Source organism: Taudactylus pleione, unplaced genomic scaffold (assembly GCF_031769625.1).
Source record: "Taudactylus pleione unplaced genomic scaffold, aTauple2 ptg000040l, whole genome shotgun sequence".
In the NCBI taxonomy this organism is placed as follows: Eukaryota; Metazoa; Chordata; class Amphibia; order Anura; family Myobatrachidae; genus Taudactylus; species Taudactylus pleione.
Genome location: NW_028284442.1, coordinates 30,539,533 through 30,558,556, shown reverse-complemented (window position 1 = coordinate 30,558,556; position 19,024 = coordinate 30,539,533). Strand labels below are relative to the sequence as shown.

The window sequence follows — 19,024 nt, the reverse complement described above, 5'->3', positions numbered from 1 at the left end:
CTACAGAATTCTCTTCAAACTCCTCACCTTCACATACAAGGCCCTCTCCAACTCTACTGCTCTCTACATCTCCAACCTCATCTCCTTACATACTCCCTCCAGCTCACTCCGGTCTGCCAATGACTGTTACCACTCCTCCACCCTGGTTACATCATCTCATGCTCGTATCCAAGATTTCGTGCAGCCCCCCTTCATTGGAATGAGCACCCTCGCTCGATCAGGCTCTCCCCAACCTTGCAGAGCTTCAAACGTGCACTGAAAACCCACCTGTTCATCAAAGCATACCCTTCCACCACATAACCGTCACCAAGTCTCTGTCCCTCCCGCATTAGCCTTCTCTACCTCGCCTACTTCCTGCACTCAGGTCCCCCTCTACACACTCATGACTCATGTCATCTGTCTGTCTCCCCTCTTCCCTAGATTGTAAGCTCCTAGGAGCAGGGTCCTCCTCCCCACTGTCTCACAGCCTTCTTCTCTAGCACTTCAATGACAGCCTTCACCTTCAGAGCTGTACTGTGTATGGAGAATTGTGTTGCTAATTGTTACTAGTGCTCTGTTTATATTTTGGTTACTGTATTGTAATCTAATGTTCTATGTACTCTTTACTGTATGTACGGTGCTGCGGACCACTTGTGGTGCCCTATAAATAAAATGTAATACCTGTAATAACTACAGAAAGGAATTCTTATTTTATACGTGGTATAAAGATTCTTCAAAGCAGAATCATAGCATCAAGCAATTGTCTGGGAAGCTTGGCAGACTAAGAGGGGTATTCAATATGAAACGTTAACTTCACTGGCGAAGTTAACGTTTCATATCAGAGTTTTTTTCTGCGTTAAGGTATGGTGCGCGCTCCCGCTTATCCCCGTATTCAATATAAAATTAACGAAAACGGGAAACTCCGAAGTTGGATTTGGTAAAGTTACGAATTTTTCCTTAAAATAATTGTAAGACCCCCCTAAAATTGTAAAAACATGGGGGAACACTATGGGTACCCCCGTTTTAGCATTTAATTGAAAGTCGGGGATTTAAATAGCCGCAGCAGGTGTTTTTTTCCCGACATTGAATAAGTGATGCAGAAGAGCATTTAGGTTATTTTTTTCATTTTTTTAAGTGGTCCCATCAAATTTGGAGTACATGAAAATGGGTACTAGCATATTTTGATGTCCCTAAAGTAAGCTTTTAAAAATTTTGCATTTGTGCACTTGCCGCTATAATTCTATTCTAGAAAACATCTGCCGCATACATGCAGAATAGCCCTGAACCTATTTCCCTATTGTTTAACAATTTTTTCCCATTTTTTTTTTTTGCACCCCTATTTTTAAATTAATTTTTTGGGGTGTCCCTATTTTTTTTTAAAACTTTTTTTGACACAGTTCTTTTTTAAATGTCAATCTCAGGGCTGCAGGCTATTTTTTTTAAGCCTGCACCACTAAACCCCAATTCTGCACTTTTTTTCGACATCTATTCAATGGTGAAAAGTTATCACCGTTTTTTATCAAAGACTTTTCAAAACTGCGATAAGTCTTTGAAATTGAATACGGCGTAAAACTAAAACCAGTGATATTAACGCAAAAAAGTTAAAAAGTGCGATATTAACGCAAAAAACGATGTTATCGCACCCATATTGAATACCCCTATAAAAGAGGTATCTCTTGAATAGATTTGGGCTAATTATGGGATTTTTAATCCACGCATGTGGCTCCCCCCGAAACTATGTGGCATTAGAAAATGCAGTTTTGATGGGGTACACATCTCCTTCAAGGAAAACATTGAAAATATTTTGTTTCATTAATAGGGACTGTAACCTTCAAATTTTCCTTGCTTCATTTGGTCCAGAACAGCAGGACACATAGGCCCAATTGTAACTGAGTGTGCGATCTGCAGGTACTGGTGCTATATCGCCACTAAATATAAAGCAGCAATCAATATTTTTCAATAATGAAATCTAGATTACAGGTTATTACATTGTCACCATACTGTACTGTTTGTTGGACAAAATTTATTTAAAATATTGTTCATAGTTGCACACAAACAAGGTCTGTATCTTTGGGACCCTTACCACAGCCCAACATTTACCACATCACACCTGAGGTGCCAGTAATCCATGTGGGCTTCAAATTAATATTTTATACAATTCAGAATATAATGGATTTAATATACCGTAGTTGTCAGAGAATATTTTTGTTTTTAACTAATACAAAATGTGGCAGGGTCCACTTCTGATACATTCCACTCAACTAACTGTAAAAGTGGACAAAAGAAAGTCAGTAGTAATGACCATATCCTTCGAAGCAGCAAATCCTTTTAACAGTTTATCACCTGTATATGATATTGTTAATATTACATCTCAGTAATCTGTGACTTAAATACAATGTCTCCCTAACAATTCTTGGCCGCGTATTCCTCAGAGGCATTCATCCATTTTCATAATTTCGCCATAAACATTTTTATTGTCATCTCAGTGTTTAGCTTCTCGTTTGCAGATCTTTTCATAGGCTTTATCTAATGAGATCATTCATCCTTTCCATTACCAACTCTTGTCTCATGTACCTTGCTGGGCCTCACCTTTTGTGACCATTTATTCATAAAACAAAGACAAAATCATGGTTGATTAAAATTGTACATTTATTAATATAGTTTTACAAGTGACTTTCTTTGCATTCTAAAATAGGCATTTATGGGCTAAACTTGACCTGTGGCTCTAAATAGTCCTATAAGAGGAACAAGATGGTGGAAGCCTCGTGACTCACAAAGAGTCACCCTTCAGCACTCAGGAGAGGAAAAACCCCTGTAGAGGAAACTTCTGGGGACCCTTGGCTTGAAGGACTGCCCGTCCCTCTGGGCTTTAGGAGGCGATACAGAGTTACATTATCGAACTTAATCAAATATGTACTTGTAAGCCTAAAGTATATTTGGCTGATGTAATAGGTTTAGCACATGCCTCATCATCTGACACCACCCAATTCCCATTCCTCGCAAGCTGCCCAATTTGCTGCACAGAATTTACCCGAATAGCTAAGATATCCCGATAGCTGCACTGCCCTGCTAGAACCTCCAATGCTAGACTCAAACAAGCTCAAGGTCATATTTTAGGGTAGTCAAGCTCCAAGTTTGCAGGCACATCCAAGTGAGGCTCCCTGGTCTATGACAAGGTACTTACCTCATGGGTGGCGGGATGTACTAAGCATTGCATCCGCGATGCAGTACATCCAGCTCTCCCGATAGAGCTGTCCTTTGCAATGCCCCCAGACAGAGGGACTTCTGGGTTTAACACCCAGAAGTCCCGCTGGCTTCCTTCTGCGCATGTGCAGCAGGTCTCAGGCCGCGGGGGGATAATGGGAGGTATCCGGTCGGATCCCTCTCTGGGTAAGTGTCCCGGTAAGAAGCCCATAGGCTTCTATTGGGTAACGCCATCTGAATTACCCACCGGGACGAAGCATCGTAATGCAACACATTCCGGTGCTTAATGCATATGGAAAATGCGGTAAAACCCCCGTTTCTGGGGTTTAACCGCATTTTCCCCTTTAGTACATCCCGGCCGGGGTGTCTTTCTGTCAGTGTGCTGTGTGTATGTGAGGTGTATATCAGTGTGTAAGAGATGTATAGTGAGTAGATGACAGCAATGGTTGTGCGATGTCAGTGTCCTGAATGTGTGTGAGAGAGGCAGCAACAGCAAAGCCCTGACATAAGCTGCTACCATTATGACATCACAGCATGACCTCACTCATGTACTACATTCCATAAAGTCATTAAAAACTCTAGTGATGTGTTATATATCTATAGTCATCTGTATGTCCATATGTACTTATGTTTTATATGTGATTCATAATATAAAACTTTTTATATACTAATCATACTTCACTAGCTGATTATATTCCTGCAAATGACAACCGTGTAGGAGAGGGGAACTCAGGGTCAACATTTGTCAACAGGCTCATAATTCTTATGGGTGGTCCTGGGCTAGCATATAGTTTAGTAGGCAAAGGATGCTTTCAGAGCCCTCCGGCCCAGACCAATTTTTGCTCCTTTTCCTCGTCACTTTGGCCACCAGGCATTCTCACCATCTAATGTATGTGCCAGGTCAGCTTATGATTGCATGGTGATGGCTTCTCACTAGTTGACTAGACTGCCATAGGTTAGCCCAAAGGTTGGGATATATGGACATTTCATCCTGGAAAGGTAAAATGCAGGTGGTAGGCTTCACATTGCATGTACCATATCTGTGCATGCTCAGGAGTGGATCCATCTAAGGGGCCCAACATAACAGAGTTCTTTCCCTGGAGATATATGCAATCATAAGACCAGGGACCACTTGTGAAACCCATTAAAATACCATGTTATCAGACATGACATAGGGTAATAAATGCACCATGATCTAAGTCAGGGGTATTCAACCTGCTGAGGAACTACACATCCCAGTGTGCCCTTCCACAGTTTTAGCATGCCCTAATAGCAAAACTGTGGCAAGGCATGCTGGGATGTGTAGTTCCACCGCAGCCTGAGGGCTGCTTGTTGAATACCCCCGTTCTAAGTAATATCTGAAGAGTTCAATTGATTTAACAATGTTTCTGGATATTGCATAACGGCTAATAACTTCCTCAGCAATACACAGGATCATTTAAATAAATATGATGGGAAGTTGAGATATTGGTAGATGTCTGTGAGTGCTATGCCTACAATTAAGATGTAAGATGGCAAGTGACAAAGATACCAGGCACTAATTGGAAATTCATATAGTCTTTGAATTGCGTGCACAGATTCTGTGACGGAGTTGTTTTAAGGTGATCCTAGATATACTGTATTAGTAGGTGCTGCTGTTAGGGAACACAGACTGTGAGGGCAGCAGATATTTTGTGCCTTTAGCAAAATTCCTAGTAAAAGTTCTTGGAAGTGCAAATAAAAAATGAGGACAATTGATTAGTTGGAATCGGTATGATATACCGGCGGCGAATAGAATTGTCCGGAAGTTCAGTATTCCGATGTTCGGTATGCCGAAGCCGGTATCCTGATGTCCTTCGGGATATTGGCGTTTGCATTTTTGCTGACAGTGGTATTTTGTCCACCGGCTATTTAACTACATACCAATTAGTTGATGGGCACAAGTTCTAGAAGTAAAATTGCCTGGGACACTATGAAGGGCGAAAAGCCTTCTGCTAGAACATGAGACTCCCCTGAAGTGAACAAGCTGGGCCTTCAAATACACTATAAAACCTTCCTGTGTAAGAGCAAACAAATCTATTCCACTTAAAATCTCTTCCATTAACCCGACAGCCAGGATGGCGACGGTCACAATACCGACAGCGGCATCCCGACAGATTTCAGAGAAAATTTTTAGTGTCAGGGGGAGACTTAGGGTTGGGGGAGGGTTAAGGCTAGGCACTAGGGCGAGGGCTAGGGTTAGGCTGCGGGAGGGGTGGGTTAGCGGAAGGGTTATAATACTTACAAAAATCTGTCGGTATCCTGACAGTAGGGATCCTCCTGTACCTAACCAACCCCCATTAACGTGTCTGCGTTATCCCCCCGTCTGCATTACAGTCACTCCTGTAAGAGGCTCTTTTGGAATTGATGGAAATATTTCATAATATGAGCTACAATAAGCAAAATATTCTTCCATATTGATAGTAATATAATTAGAACATATCAATATATCTGGCAAAGATCCAAAATGTTTCCTAATTTCCATGATTAGGCAGAAATTAGAGGGTAGATTACCTCATTATGGGCCTGATTCAGAAGTAGGCGCTAATCCCATCACAGCTGCGACTTTGTACCAGCGCTGTATTGGTTACAGTGTCGCCCGCCGGCTGCGTCTTAAATCCACCCTTGCGTACAAAGACGCACCATCAGTCGCACATGGAACTTCCTGCTTCAAGCTGCTCAGAATGTCCGTCTGGAGTAAGCCACCAGGGTCAGTGACATGCCCACATGTGACCCGCCATCCCCATTACCTCCCATAAACGCACACTGACTGTCACTCACTACGACCGCCATCAGCAAACCATTGCGACACATGCGCAGTGCGACTAGGACACATGCGCAGTACGAAAATCATCGGCCATCTGCATAAACATCTGCCTGGCGTCCACCTCTGTATCAGTCCCTATTTGTAGCAGACAAAGCATTAGAGAATTCCGCCACACAAGGGATCATTCTTTCTGACATTGATCATAGTTTGATCGCGTTATGTTATAAATGTGGAGGGTCGATGAGATGTTTATGCAATTTGTGGCGAAAAGACAGTGCATGTGTTCCTCACGATTTGGTCTTGTTTGATCCTTTTGTATGGAATTAATCCTATAATACATGCACGATTCATTGATAAATGCACATACAGGGCCTCATTCAGAGTTAGGAGCAAATAAAAGAGGAGCAATTTGCACCTTGGCACATCCATGTTGCACTGCAGGTGAGGCAGATTTACAATGTGCAGAGAGATTTATAGTTGGGAAGGGGCAAGGCCCGCCAAGAGCCACGACGGGCCCGGGTAACAGAGTAATTGCTGGAGGTGTGGCCACGCCCCCTCCCCGAAAAATAAAAAGCTTTGCAGTGAAGCGGCGCTGCGCGCTGGGGAGGGGGGGCGCTCTGAGCCCCCCTAAGCCCTGCTCAAAGCCAGGGGGGCGCGATCAGTGTGATCGCTCCCCCCCCACAGGCATAGAAGACTCCTCGTGGCTGCTGCTCAGCAGCCACGAGGAGTCTCCCACTGCAGCTCAGCACATGCTGTGTGCTGAGCTGCTGTGAGGGAGGGGGGGGGCGGTGCCGGACCCGGGCCCCCGCCAGGTCCCTCAGGAAGCCCGGGTAACCTGTACCCGCTCCCCCCCCCTCTCGGCACCCCTGGAAGGGGCGCGTCCTAGCTTAACTTTAAATTTCAGTGTATAAACAAAGCTGCCCAGTATTATATATGCAAAAGTAACCAGTAGCTTCCCTGCATGCAGAAAGAAAAACAAAATGCATTTACACCCCCTCCATACAACATGGTTCGTTCCAGTAGCAAATTGCACCTTATTTGTTTTTTTTTTATTTTTGTTTGCTCCACTCTGAATCAGCCGCATGATGTACAATGTGTTTATCTTGATTATAATATTTATGAAATAACCTCTTGTATCTACACAGCTGGCAGAACCACAACAAGTGAGGAGCTGGAAGATATGTTAGAGAGTGGAAACCCGGCCATCTTCTCATCAGGGGTATGTCCCTACTTATTAACCTTACATAATGGCAGTGAGCGGTGTGGCAGCTCACCACAGACCCACGAGGTGTCTTCTGTCACTCTTTCATTCATATTTCTTATGTTTTAAACATCTTTATGGAAACAGAGATTTCCAAAGTTGCCCACTTCCTATTCAGTTCAGTGGTGGAGCTAGCCAGCGGTGGGCCCAGGTGCTAGTAAGTAGTGGGCCCCTTGCTTACCCTGTGGACCCCCTACCCCCACAAGTAAAGAAACTGTGCTGTGCTTACTTATTCACACTGCACCACTGCAGGGCACAAAGCAGGCTCTCTCTCCACCATCCCCCTTCCTCCAGTGCAGTCTCTTACCGATCATTGGTCAGCGCAGCTCAGTGTCAGTTAGCTGCGCCATGGAGACAGTGTCTACGGATCATTCCGTTGATCCGATTGCCGTTGGCAGGGAGCAAGGTGGGGAGGCCAGGGCATGTGCCCCCCTCTTTATTCCAGATCTATGACTGTGGCAGAGGGCCCCTGAGTCCACTGTGTACACGGTGCGTTGCACCTGTTGCGCCACCAGTAGTTCTGCCTCTGTCAAATCAGTATATAATAATGCACATATTTAGTTTTATAAATGTATCCACCGCATGGTACTGTATGCTGGGTTTTAGGGATTTTCAAAAAATATCCAATATTTTGTTAATTCACTTATGGGGCTTCATTCAGAAAATGCTAAACAGCCGGGGTGCAGCACAAATGTTTTTCGGTAGTGCCGTGCACCTCATTTTGCAGAAGAACGCTTATATTTCTGCCAGAGATTGGGTTTGTGGAGAAATACGGTAGCTGTTGGTGATACTGGTAGGACATTCTGGGACATGTAGTTATGCAACAACTGGAGAACAATACATGCAGGATATGGCAACATTTGTTTTTTCTTTTCATAATTAGATAAAAAGTAGACTGATTTGCTTTCTGTCCTACGTAAGTACATGCATTATCTCTACAGGTCATATTCAAGCAGTGTCTAGCACAAATTAATAGATGTATTGTGAAGAAAGAGTTGTCTTCCTTTGCGTCATCTCTTCTGTCTACTGAGGATAATGGGTTCTCGATCTTCTTCTTTTTGCAGATCATAATGGACTCTAACATTACTAAACAGGCACTAAATGAAATTGAGACCCGGCACAGTGAGATCATTAAGCTGGAGAACAGCATTCGGGAGCTGCATGACATGTTTATGGACATGGCGATGCTCGTAGAGAGTCAGGTGCGTGGAATCTCATGGTCTATGTTTCTAATCCACATTGAGGTGAAGGGTTCCTGCTCCTGCTTGGATACATTTACTGTATAATGTTTGTTGAACTATATTAATAAACATCCCGTATTTTCCCTTTTACCGTAATGTTAGTTTACACATAAAATGGAGGTGCTCTGGTCAACACTGCACTTTGGGCATTGGGTTTCTCACCCTGGCTACTGTCTTTACTCCCCATGCTGCACGTGGGATGAGCACTCAGCTGGTAGGTGCTAACCGTTTATATGTTGTGATGCGTGTTGTGTTGTGTTTTGAAGTGAATGTCCTTTAATGTCACACTCGACAAGCAGACGTCGACTTCTCTTCTGTTTTAGAGCCAGCAATAGGCCGCTTTTCATGGTATCATAACATTCAGATGAATTATACAATAGAAAGATGCTCATTAATTATGTAGGTTCAGTACTTCTTAGAAGGTCACCATAAATTAACAGATTTTAATCAACAGCACATCAAAAACAACCCACATATATCATATGCATTCATGTCTCCTGCTGGCACCATACTGCCTGTGGTAGTGACGTAAAGAGCATAGATAAAAAACAGCCTTTGCCACTGTAGCGTTGGGTGTGCAATGGAATTATTGTGACCCCAAGATATTGCTAATGTCAATACCCAATCAACTAAACACATTCTCCCTGGATGTTATAAAGGTAAATATTGCAGTGTGGAATTATAGCTGCAAAGGTTAACACTATTCAACCCTGGTGAACAGGTTGTTGTCATCTTGCCAGTAGTCTGCCCATATTCCTATATATACATTTCTCGGTGAGCATTACAGTGTTGGGAATAGATCTTGCTTGCAGTTGCCAAGCATGAAAGCTGTTAATGGTCAAGCACACCTTTTGAGAACTCTATAATGAGTAAACACCAAGGGATATATTTTTGAAGTGGCGGCTTTCAGCTCAAAATTTAAAGCGGCGCTAATATTAAGTGCAAAAACACGCCAGGCTCTGCACTTAATATCTATGACGCTTTAAATGTTGAGCTCAAACCTGTTGAGAATCTGGTGCTGCTTTGTAAATATACACCAAAGGTCATATGTAGTAGTAAACCCTGCTTAGCTACTCTGCATCATTATATACACATGCTATTAGACTGTATCTAATGTTTATTTAGTGCTTGCATATTAAGCAGCGCTTTACAGAGTTTAGTCATTCACATCAGCCCCTGCATTAGGGTTATTTTTCGTAAGCCAATTAACCTACTAGTATACATTTAATTGTTTGAACAAAATGGAGTACTTGAGGGAAACCAATGTCAACATGGGGATAACATACAAACTCCAAGCAGATAGGGTCCTGATTGGAATCAAATCCATGACCCCAATTTTCTGAGGCAGCATTAACCACTATGTTACTCTGTCTATATACATATATGTATATACACATATGTATATATATATATAGCCATTTCCACCAGAGCTAGATTAAGGCTTTGGAGGGCCCGGGGCACTTAAGACTGGGGGGCCCTAAAGAGCAACATTTGGAACGTGGGGATCAGGTCCTTGTGCCTAAGCCATCGACGTGTACATGAATATGGGGCATAGTCACACATCACACCCCCATTTCATGTCACGCAGAGGCCATGTACATCACTTAACCAACTGCTGGGCTGCTCCCTGCATCACATGCAAAGCAGGTGAGAGCGTTCCCTCCCTATGTTTCCTCCCCACGGAATATTGCAGCCCACAGGTGGGACAGTACCTGAAGAGCAGGACTTTCTCTCCAACACCAGAATGGTTGGGTAGTATGCATACATACCTAGTTACAAACATATACTGTACACATACATAGTCAAACATGCACACATACATAGTCATGCACCTATACACATACATAGTCACACATATATGCACATATATACAGTCACGCACATACATAATCACACATACATACATACATAGATACAGACAGTGCTCCTTGCCTGTGTCCCTCTTACGTTATAGGCTGGCCCCTGGATAATCCTCATCACTCTGGGTCTGCAGCAGCTCCACCCCTCCTATCTAGCATGCTGCTGGCACTGACTGTACAGTGCCGTGTAGTCCCCCACCTCCTGCTCGGACTCTACCTACCTCTTCTCCAGCTTGAAGTGCTCTGCACTGCACTGCAGTTGTAATTAAAGGATGGGGGATCCTTGAGAGAGGGAGGCCCAGAGCACATTCTCCCTGTGCCCCCCTATCCCCCTTAATCCAGCTCTGGTTTCCACAACACATTCTTCCACTTATGGGTATATTTACTAAAGTGCGGGCTTTTAGAATTGGAGAAGTTGCCCATAGCAACTAATCAGATTGTACTTGTCATTTATCTAGCACCTTCTAAAAGATAATAGCTAGAATCTGGTTGCTATGGCCACTTCTAAAAACCCACACTTTAGTAAATATACCCTAGTGTGAGATATAGAATTATCACTACTGAGTGAGGTTCCGCGTCCTGTGTCTTGCTAATGTAGTTACTTCTTGTGATGTTAGATTCTCTTCTGTCATGTTGGGTGATAGAACTCACTTATGTCTTTGTACCGATGCAGGTTACAGCTGATCGGAGCAGCCAGTGGGGCTGACAGTCACCCACAGAAGCACAGGTAATGTTCAAGAGATAAAGATTTAACAGCAAAGATATTAAGTATCTCTCTTTTTCTGGCCCTCTTCTGTTCTCCCTCACTCTTCCTGTATCACTCTCTTACTTCTCTGTCTCCTTACTGCTGTCTGCTCCTCCTACTTATTGTCCTGAATGTGTCTCTGTACTCGGAACGTCTTCACATCCCTTTCTGTACATTTCTTCTTGTCCATCTCTTTCTGTCAATTAACTGTTTGTGTTCCCTGTTTTACAAACTTTGCTGTTCTTACTGGGGTGTTTTTCCTGCTGTCTCTCCATGACCCATCCTTTCCTTTCTCTCCGTACAAAACAATACACATCATCATTCACCTACTAACCGATGACGCGTGCTTACTCCTGTCATGTACACGGCTATGGTCACTTGCATGTGTCTTATCTCGTTATGTCGCTTTTTGTATTTCTACAACCTCTCTTCTCTGTGTTACTTTCTTATCTCTTGGTGTCTTCCGAAAATCTCTGGCTCCTTCTTTTCGGCCTCTTCTATTTCTCCCTTTCCCTGCCCCCTCTTTCTACACACCATCAGGGAGAGATGATTGACCGTATTGAGTACAATGTGGAACATGCCGTGGACTACGTGGAGAGAGCCGTGTCTGACACCAAAAAGGCTGTGAAGTACCAGAGCAAAGCCAGGAGGGTGAGTACCTGGCCTTAGTCACACAACAATTGTTACATAGAAGGGGTAGTGGGCAGCGTAATCAGTTGTGTAACACTTCCTACGCATATTAAGGTTATGTGTTACGTGCAGAGGGCTGTAGTTGCTGGCAGCGGTGGAAGCCTGATTTACTACCTTATGCGCGAATCCATAAGGGTAATGCGCATTGATTTTTCGCCAGCCGCCGCAATGGTCATCATTAGTATCTGCACTTTCACCAGCCCCATGCTAGGTGCATAGATATGTCTGACCCGTATCGCAACACTCTCATGACTTCCATAAGACAGGACGGTTTCGTACACTAACATTGCTGCCGTCCCAAAACGCCCAATTTCACAGAAAGACGGACCAGGCCAAGTTCTGTACGACGCAGAATAAGGACATATGTAAAAATGCAGAAATTCGCACAAGCACTTTTATCTCCATGGACAGAGATCCGTCCGACTTAGATTATGTGCTCTATTTTTGGACCAAAACCCTCCTGAAAAAGGAACACATAAGCAGCCTCACCTCATTTACAGACAACACAAATGTTTTTTTTTTTTATAATATCTCCCATCCTTTTATTCCCATCAGGGGAGCTCTAATAAATTATTCCCTTTGCATTTTGTTAGGAAGCCATTTTGCATTTGCAATTCTCATTGGAAAGTGATAGTATTGCTATTTCTGTCCAGCTTGTCTGAAAAATAAAATGCAGGTGCACACTCGGAGTGTGCACCTGCATTTCCCTCTTCCTGCATTGTACTACAAGTCTCAGTATGGTAGGACCTCTTATTATGTTTAAAATTAGGGTGTGCAGTCTAAGGGTCTGATTCAGACCCGTTTGCTATCTGCATACGCTCGCTAGATGCGTATGCAAATTTTACAATGTGACGCCACGGGAAGCGATCGCTTGCCAAGGCATAAGCACGCCCACCATGTCTTAGCGAGCGGCCACTCTGTGTATGCGTGCGCCCAATTGCACAGGCAGAGCCGCCCACCAGCAACACGTCATCTCCAGGAAGGGTATTAAAACATTGGTACATCGAGCACCATCGGATGTGTACGCAGTGCTAGAGGTAGCTTTACCCTACCACAAGCATTGCAAGGAAATTAGTGTAAAAAAAATGGCAAGTGACGTGTACTATGACGCTGCCTGTTAATTATGCACGCCTCTAAAACGGCGTTAAAACACCCAGGCACGCCTGTGTTCGCATCTCCAACCCCCCCGTTATTAATGTTCTGCCCGTTACCACCTACAAACGGCCTCTCCGGTCACTCATTACCCTGGGCTGCCTTTGCTGGGTGAGCGAGAGGGTTGCGATCGCAGTGTATAGTTCGCGCACGCGCAGAATGAAGCGTGCGCAAACGCAGAACATCAGGCCATTTGCGAATGCACAGCGCAAGCGTGCGGCTCTGAATCAGGCACTAAGCCTCCTCCCCCTTTCCTAGCTTGTCATGTCTGTCTGTAAGGGAGCCATATGCAGCTGATCATAGGCTCATGTTTAACTAGGATTCTCCAAATATACATTAAACTGGGTGAGGGTTTGAATTTAGTCCCTCAACAGATGGGGGCCCACACATTATATCATCCACGATGAAAGTAGAACAGTGTGCTGGCTTTATTACCTACATTGTTACTCATCTTCAGCATGCTTTATTGTATGAGAAATCCATTCTGTATGCAGAAAGTCAGGACGCGATATATAATCTAGCGGTAACATTTGCCGACTTTTATTCTCCTGTCTCCCGCAGAAGAAGATCATGATCATCATCTGCTGTGTGGTTCTCGGTATTGTCATTGCTTCAACATTTGGAGGGATTTTTGGATAGAGAGCGGAGCAGGAGCCACAGATTGCATGTTCTGGACATAGCAGGAAATATGCGGCAAACCGTAAGAGCCGCACCGGATGGTGGGGGATGAGAGCGAAAAACACGCTTCCCGAGAGGAGAGCCCCTCTGCATGACCACCCTGTGTGTAACCCAGCGCACGTACCCAGGGAGAGACTATTTGGTGCGGGAGGGGGAGGAAGGGATATAATCAAAGCCAGACCACTGACTTGGCATTGGATGCAATGATGCCCCTTCTTCCCATCACGAAGAGCATTCTCCAGCAATGGACCCAACGTTGGTGCTTTTAGGGATCAATATAGGGTTAATTCCCTGCGCTGCCTTTACATTCTGTCCCCCCTGCCCACCAGATGCCTTTTGGGTTTGGATAAGGATTTGTCTCTGCCACAGCCAACTAGACACCAGTGTTGGGCCAAAGTGCCAAGCAAAGCTAATTTTTACTTCTTTTACTTAACACGCACATTCCTCCCCCCCTCTGAATAAAATAATAACTTGGGACAGCGCGCTGGGACAGACCATGTTGGCCTCTCCTTTGCATGACAGGGGTTCAGTGTTTGGTTAAACATTTTAAGGTTGGGATATGTTTTGTGTGATCCTTGTCCTTTATTTTCACCTCTCCTGGAGAGGGGCACATCCCACTTTTTTTTTTTAATTTTAAATTTTTTGTACCATATTCATACATTCCCTTTTTGTAATTGTGTGAGCAAGTTGTCCACCGGTGTGTGTATGTCTCTCTAAGCCACATATGCAGACGAATTAATGTGTGAGCAGACTCCCGTGTACTGGAAGCTGTGGAGATGTCACAGTTGGGCAGGGCGCCGCCATCAGTCAGGTTGATGATGGTAAACCAAGCCCTAATGTGCCTTACGGCTTGCACCAGTCGGGAGCTAACCCCTATTAGAGCTGCGAAGATCATAGTACTTTCCCAGCTCTGCAGGGATTATCACCAGCATGCTTTGTGAGGAGAGTTTTTATATTTGGTGTTATATCTTCCTGGTGTACTGTATGTTGTCAGCAGCCCTTGTGCGGCATTTAATAAATGATGTGAGTTTGGGAACATTAAATGTATCAAATGTTTCATTAGGTTCAAAGTTATAAAAAGGTGAATGAACAAGTCATAAAGGGACTGGTTTATTTATAAGTCATAAAGGGAATGGTTTATTTATAAGTCATAAAGGGACTGGTTTATTTAGCTGCAAGGCTCCATATCAGCCACGCGCTTTACGTTCCTGCGCACATTACCAGCAGTTACAGTAATAAAAACATTGCACCCCTATGAGGTATGAGCGAAGACCATCACTAAAATATCACCCGGAAATATTGCGTGGCGCTACCACTGCTCACTAGTAATTTAATCAAGCCCCAAAGACATTTGACTTTCTGAAAACATGGTGAGGTACAGTAGGATGTTTATGTATAAGACAGAAATAGTGCTCTATGTTCTACAAGTAATGGTTAATATAAAGTCAGGTATGAAAATTGGGAAGCAGTGTTGAAGCAAATGAGGCAAATGTGCCTATATAATGTGTAAGTCACCTTTAGATACCTCTAGCAAGTAGGAGCGGCTGTATTCTGATCACCACTTTGGTATGAGGTCAAATCGCTAATTTTTTACAATCTCATTTCCGACTCCATATTAATCATTAGGTGCCTGTAGCATTACTGTAGCATATATTTACCATTAGAGTTGCCAGGACACACCTCAGCTTAGGCAGCTCCAACGAACATCTACAAAGTACTATTGTGAAGGTACTTGATACACATTATACACATGCTACTACCCTCAATAGTAAAAAATGTGTAATCCAAAAGTGACAATTAGTGTCATTTGCTGAAAAATTATATTAGGCACTATATATGCATTTATATGCATGTGGACATTAAAATGCTCCCGCCCAGGTCATATAGAAACTGTCGAACTTAGCACTGCAAAAAGATGTAGCACCTTTGTTTTGTGCCATCTCCTAACAGTGTTTCCCAAACTTGGTACTCAAGGCAGCCTAACAGTCCAGGTTTTAAGGATATCCATGCTTAAGCACAGGTGATTTAATTAGTACCTCAGTCAGTGCTGATGCATGGATATCCTTGCTTCGGTAATGTGAATTAGGGTTATTTCTGAGCCTCTAGCTTCCAAGGTTAGTAAATATGCACATTTCCTCATTAAAAGGACAATATTTGAATGTGTCTAAAGCTGAGAAAGATAGAAAGTTCTGTATGTCACGTGCTTGAATAGCTGGTTCAATAGGTCTGGAGAGGAAAACCCCTCTAAGCAAGCGATGGCAAAGCCTACTTAGAGTTAGCATTGGTACCAACAAAGCAAGCGCAGTACCATGTGACCTAACAGTGGCTAATGCGAAGCCACCTTCATATTTGGTAGCAAGAATATCAAACGCCCTATGGAGAGAAGTTGATCTACATGTACGAGCTGTAGCATGGCGCGCATTCAATTCTTTGCTCGTGGCCAAATTGTTGCTTCTTGTACCTGGTCTAAAGGCCCCCCCATACATATACAATTGATTGGGGCAATTGCCTGATCCCCAGATGTCACTGTCAATGCATCGGTGAAATCCAACATGTTGGATTTCAGTGATTTGCCGATCACAATTAAAATATGATCGTGATCTGCAAATCAGGGATTTTTAACATGATGAATTTCACCGATCCCTGACAGATGGCAATCGATGGCCGCCGGTCAGCATTTCCGAAAGACTATTCCAGTCCGATTGTGGGATTGCTCTGTAGATGTATAGGGTCCTTTGTAAAGCCATCGATGAGAGCTACAATGGAAGAGTCTCAAATCTCTCAGTAGCCATCAATGTTATTATCCACAGGCACAGTGGTAAGTTGTTCAGATCTGGGGTTCCTTGGAACAGTCATTGGATTATTAAAATATAATAACAAATACCATTACTATCACACTTTATATTTATATTGCTTTAACAGGATAAGAGCTGGAGGAATTTTGGGCATGTAAAGGAATGTGAGGTCTGACCATGGGAAAGACATTGCATCCACCTTGCATGCACCCTGTGTCCGCACTTTGAACACAAACGTGGGGACCTGAGAATTGGACAAGGTTGCCAATACATTTATTTCTAGAATCCTGAAAGGTTGAACATATTAATTTTTTCTAGGTCACCGTGCCCAAGAATAGGTGCTGATGTGAGAGAGAATCCACAGGTTTGTTCAGTTCTCCTGGAATGTACATTGCTATCAGGTAAATAGCCGTTTCCCAAAAATCTAGGGCTTTTCTAGGTCTATAATCTAGAAAACCAAACTGGAAAGATAAGGAAATAATTGCTGCTGCACAGTGATGTCGTGCAAGCCAACATCTCCAGAAAGTAAATAAGGAATAATTACCAGCTTCAGTGTGTGGAAGTACGAAATAAACTTTAAACATTATTTGAGTACGTATAGTCAAGGCTCCCAGCTTTTGTAGACCGGGCTGTCCTTTAAAGTGGCCCTGTAGAGCAGCTGGTTCAGAATGTTTTATTTGCTTACAAGAAGTTTCTTCAGGGCCAGATTAACAATGGGGCAGATGGGACTACAGGCCCAGGTCTCCACATACACATAGGCCCATCATTGTGACGGCATGATGAAGAGCAGCCACCAGCTGGCCACACGGTAGGCCATAAATCATAATAATAAGATTGCATTTCTATTTTACTCACAAATTTATGAACTTTTTCTGCTTTAAAATATTTAGGGAAACATTGGGGCTGATAGTGTAGGGGATGTACTCACCCCCACAGGACCTTCGCTTCTCACTATAGCTTTCACTTGCTCTGGGGCTCATCCCATCCTACAGATAGAAGTTTTTGTCTGCACCATTCTCTGTTCTTATCCCTGTCCTTATTAATCAGTGGAATAGTCAACAGCATTCCCGATACTACAATCCCATTAAATGCTCAAAGTCTTATCCAAACACTTCTCCAAATCTTATCTTCTGCCATAAATTGGGCATGGCTGTATAAAACCACTCTTCTTGCATGACACACTGCAGCAACACAAGGCACCCATTATATAGGACAGAAACACCCTACTAGTGTACTCAAAGAAAATTCATTCAAACTTATGCATATGATTTCCAGTCCAAATAATGTAGCTACAGCCACAAAATGTCCTATTCAATGTAACCATGGGCTCTAGTTGAGTGGATAGTAGACACAGTGGTGTAGATGGGCCAGCAGCGATCTGCACTTCATTTTAGAAAGTTACCTTTTCCTAACACGATATTAATTAGTGCAACTGAAATGCCTGTTGGGGACATCAAGACAGCTATTACATTGCATATAGAAATTGTGTGTGTGAAGTTTTAAAGTACACCTCTTAGAATGTACCTAAAAAAGCACCTCTCTACCCATGTGCTTAGTTCAATATGCGTTATATTAAAAAGGTATACAGGAGTCCCAAAATCTGCTCTGAGCTGGTATACAAATCAAGCCCTTTAGCACATTCGGTGTAGAACTAGACTTGCTCTGGTGTGACACTGACTACATAACCATAGCTCAGGTCAGAGAATTGCAGCAATCTACTAGTTTGGAAAGGAATACATAGAGATCCTTCTCTTTAGCAGCAGAATTCTCAACTTTTTATTTTGAGAGGGTCTGTCGTGTCCAAACACAAAACCAATTTGTAGTGTAAAACTGCGGCTGTTCAGCACATGTGGGCTACATGCAAAAGCAGACAGTAGTTAACCTAAATGCATTTGCACCCCAATGCATTGCAACATGGTTTGTGTAGGTACAAAGTTTTTTTGATTTTTTTGCTTTGCTCCTAACTCTGAATCAGCCTCAATATAGGTGATATCACATAAATGAGGATGGCGGTGGTCAAACTCCAAATTCAAGGGGGTGCTGTCTTCTACAATGCAAGAGAGACACCCTATGGTCATACTATAGCATTCATGGAATAGTTTCATCTGGCAGATGCTTCTCTCTTGCCAGAATTGTTTAATAAAACTAAACAAATCTAAGTTCTACAAGAAATTATTAACAGTTACAGTAATTCGCCTAACAATTATACTTATGCAATGGTGAGATAACAACACTGACATCAATCTCTAGGGAAATCATTGGTTCTTTAGTCAAGTACAAGTTATCAGATCTTAGAATAATTCATAGGAAAAACGCACATTGCTAATAAAGAGGAATGTGATGCTATTGTTGAAAGAAACCCTATTTAATGGTTATGCACAAATATGTGAAGGTTTTATTAGAAAGCATAGTAGTGCCCTCTGTTAGCCTGCAGGTGTCGCTGCCTCAGCAAATGCATTTTCATTAAAGATATGCAGACTAAAGCTACATACACACGGTACGATATGTGCCAACAACGACTTGAAAGATATCTTTCAGTGAAGTCATCCTGCCACATCTCTGAACAGGCAAAGTTGACAATATCGTGCAAGTTGGCCTCCATGTACAGACAATCATAGATATCGTTATAGTTCAT

General features: G+C 43.1%; 1 protein-coding gene across 5 annotated transcripts in view; it reads left to right on the top strand.

The window, feature by feature from the left end:
* STX1A (syntaxin 1A) overlaps nt 1-14,637 on the top strand; it is a 168,474-nt gene extending 153,837 nt beyond the window's left edge. The window contains exons 7-11 of one of the 5 annotated variants that reach the window (XM_088455210.1): nt 7,114-7,187; nt 8,294-8,431; nt 8,573-8,684; nt 11,003-11,056; nt 11,615-11,657. In XM_088455210.1, coding sequence (XP_088311336.1) covers nt 7,114-7,187; nt 8,294-8,431; nt 8,573-8,684; nt 11,003-11,013 — 335 coding nt within the window. In that variant the 3' untranslated portion in view covers nt 11,014-11,056; nt 11,615-11,657. Of the gene's footprint in view, nt 1-7,113; nt 7,188-8,293; nt 8,432-8,572; nt 8,685-11,002; nt 11,726-13,477 lie in introns of those variants that run through there. The other 4 variants (XM_088455195.1, XM_088455203.1, XM_088455224.1 and 1 more) reach the window with 4 other exon arrangements.
* The last annotated feature ends 4,387 nt before the right edge of the window (nt 14,638-19,024 follow it).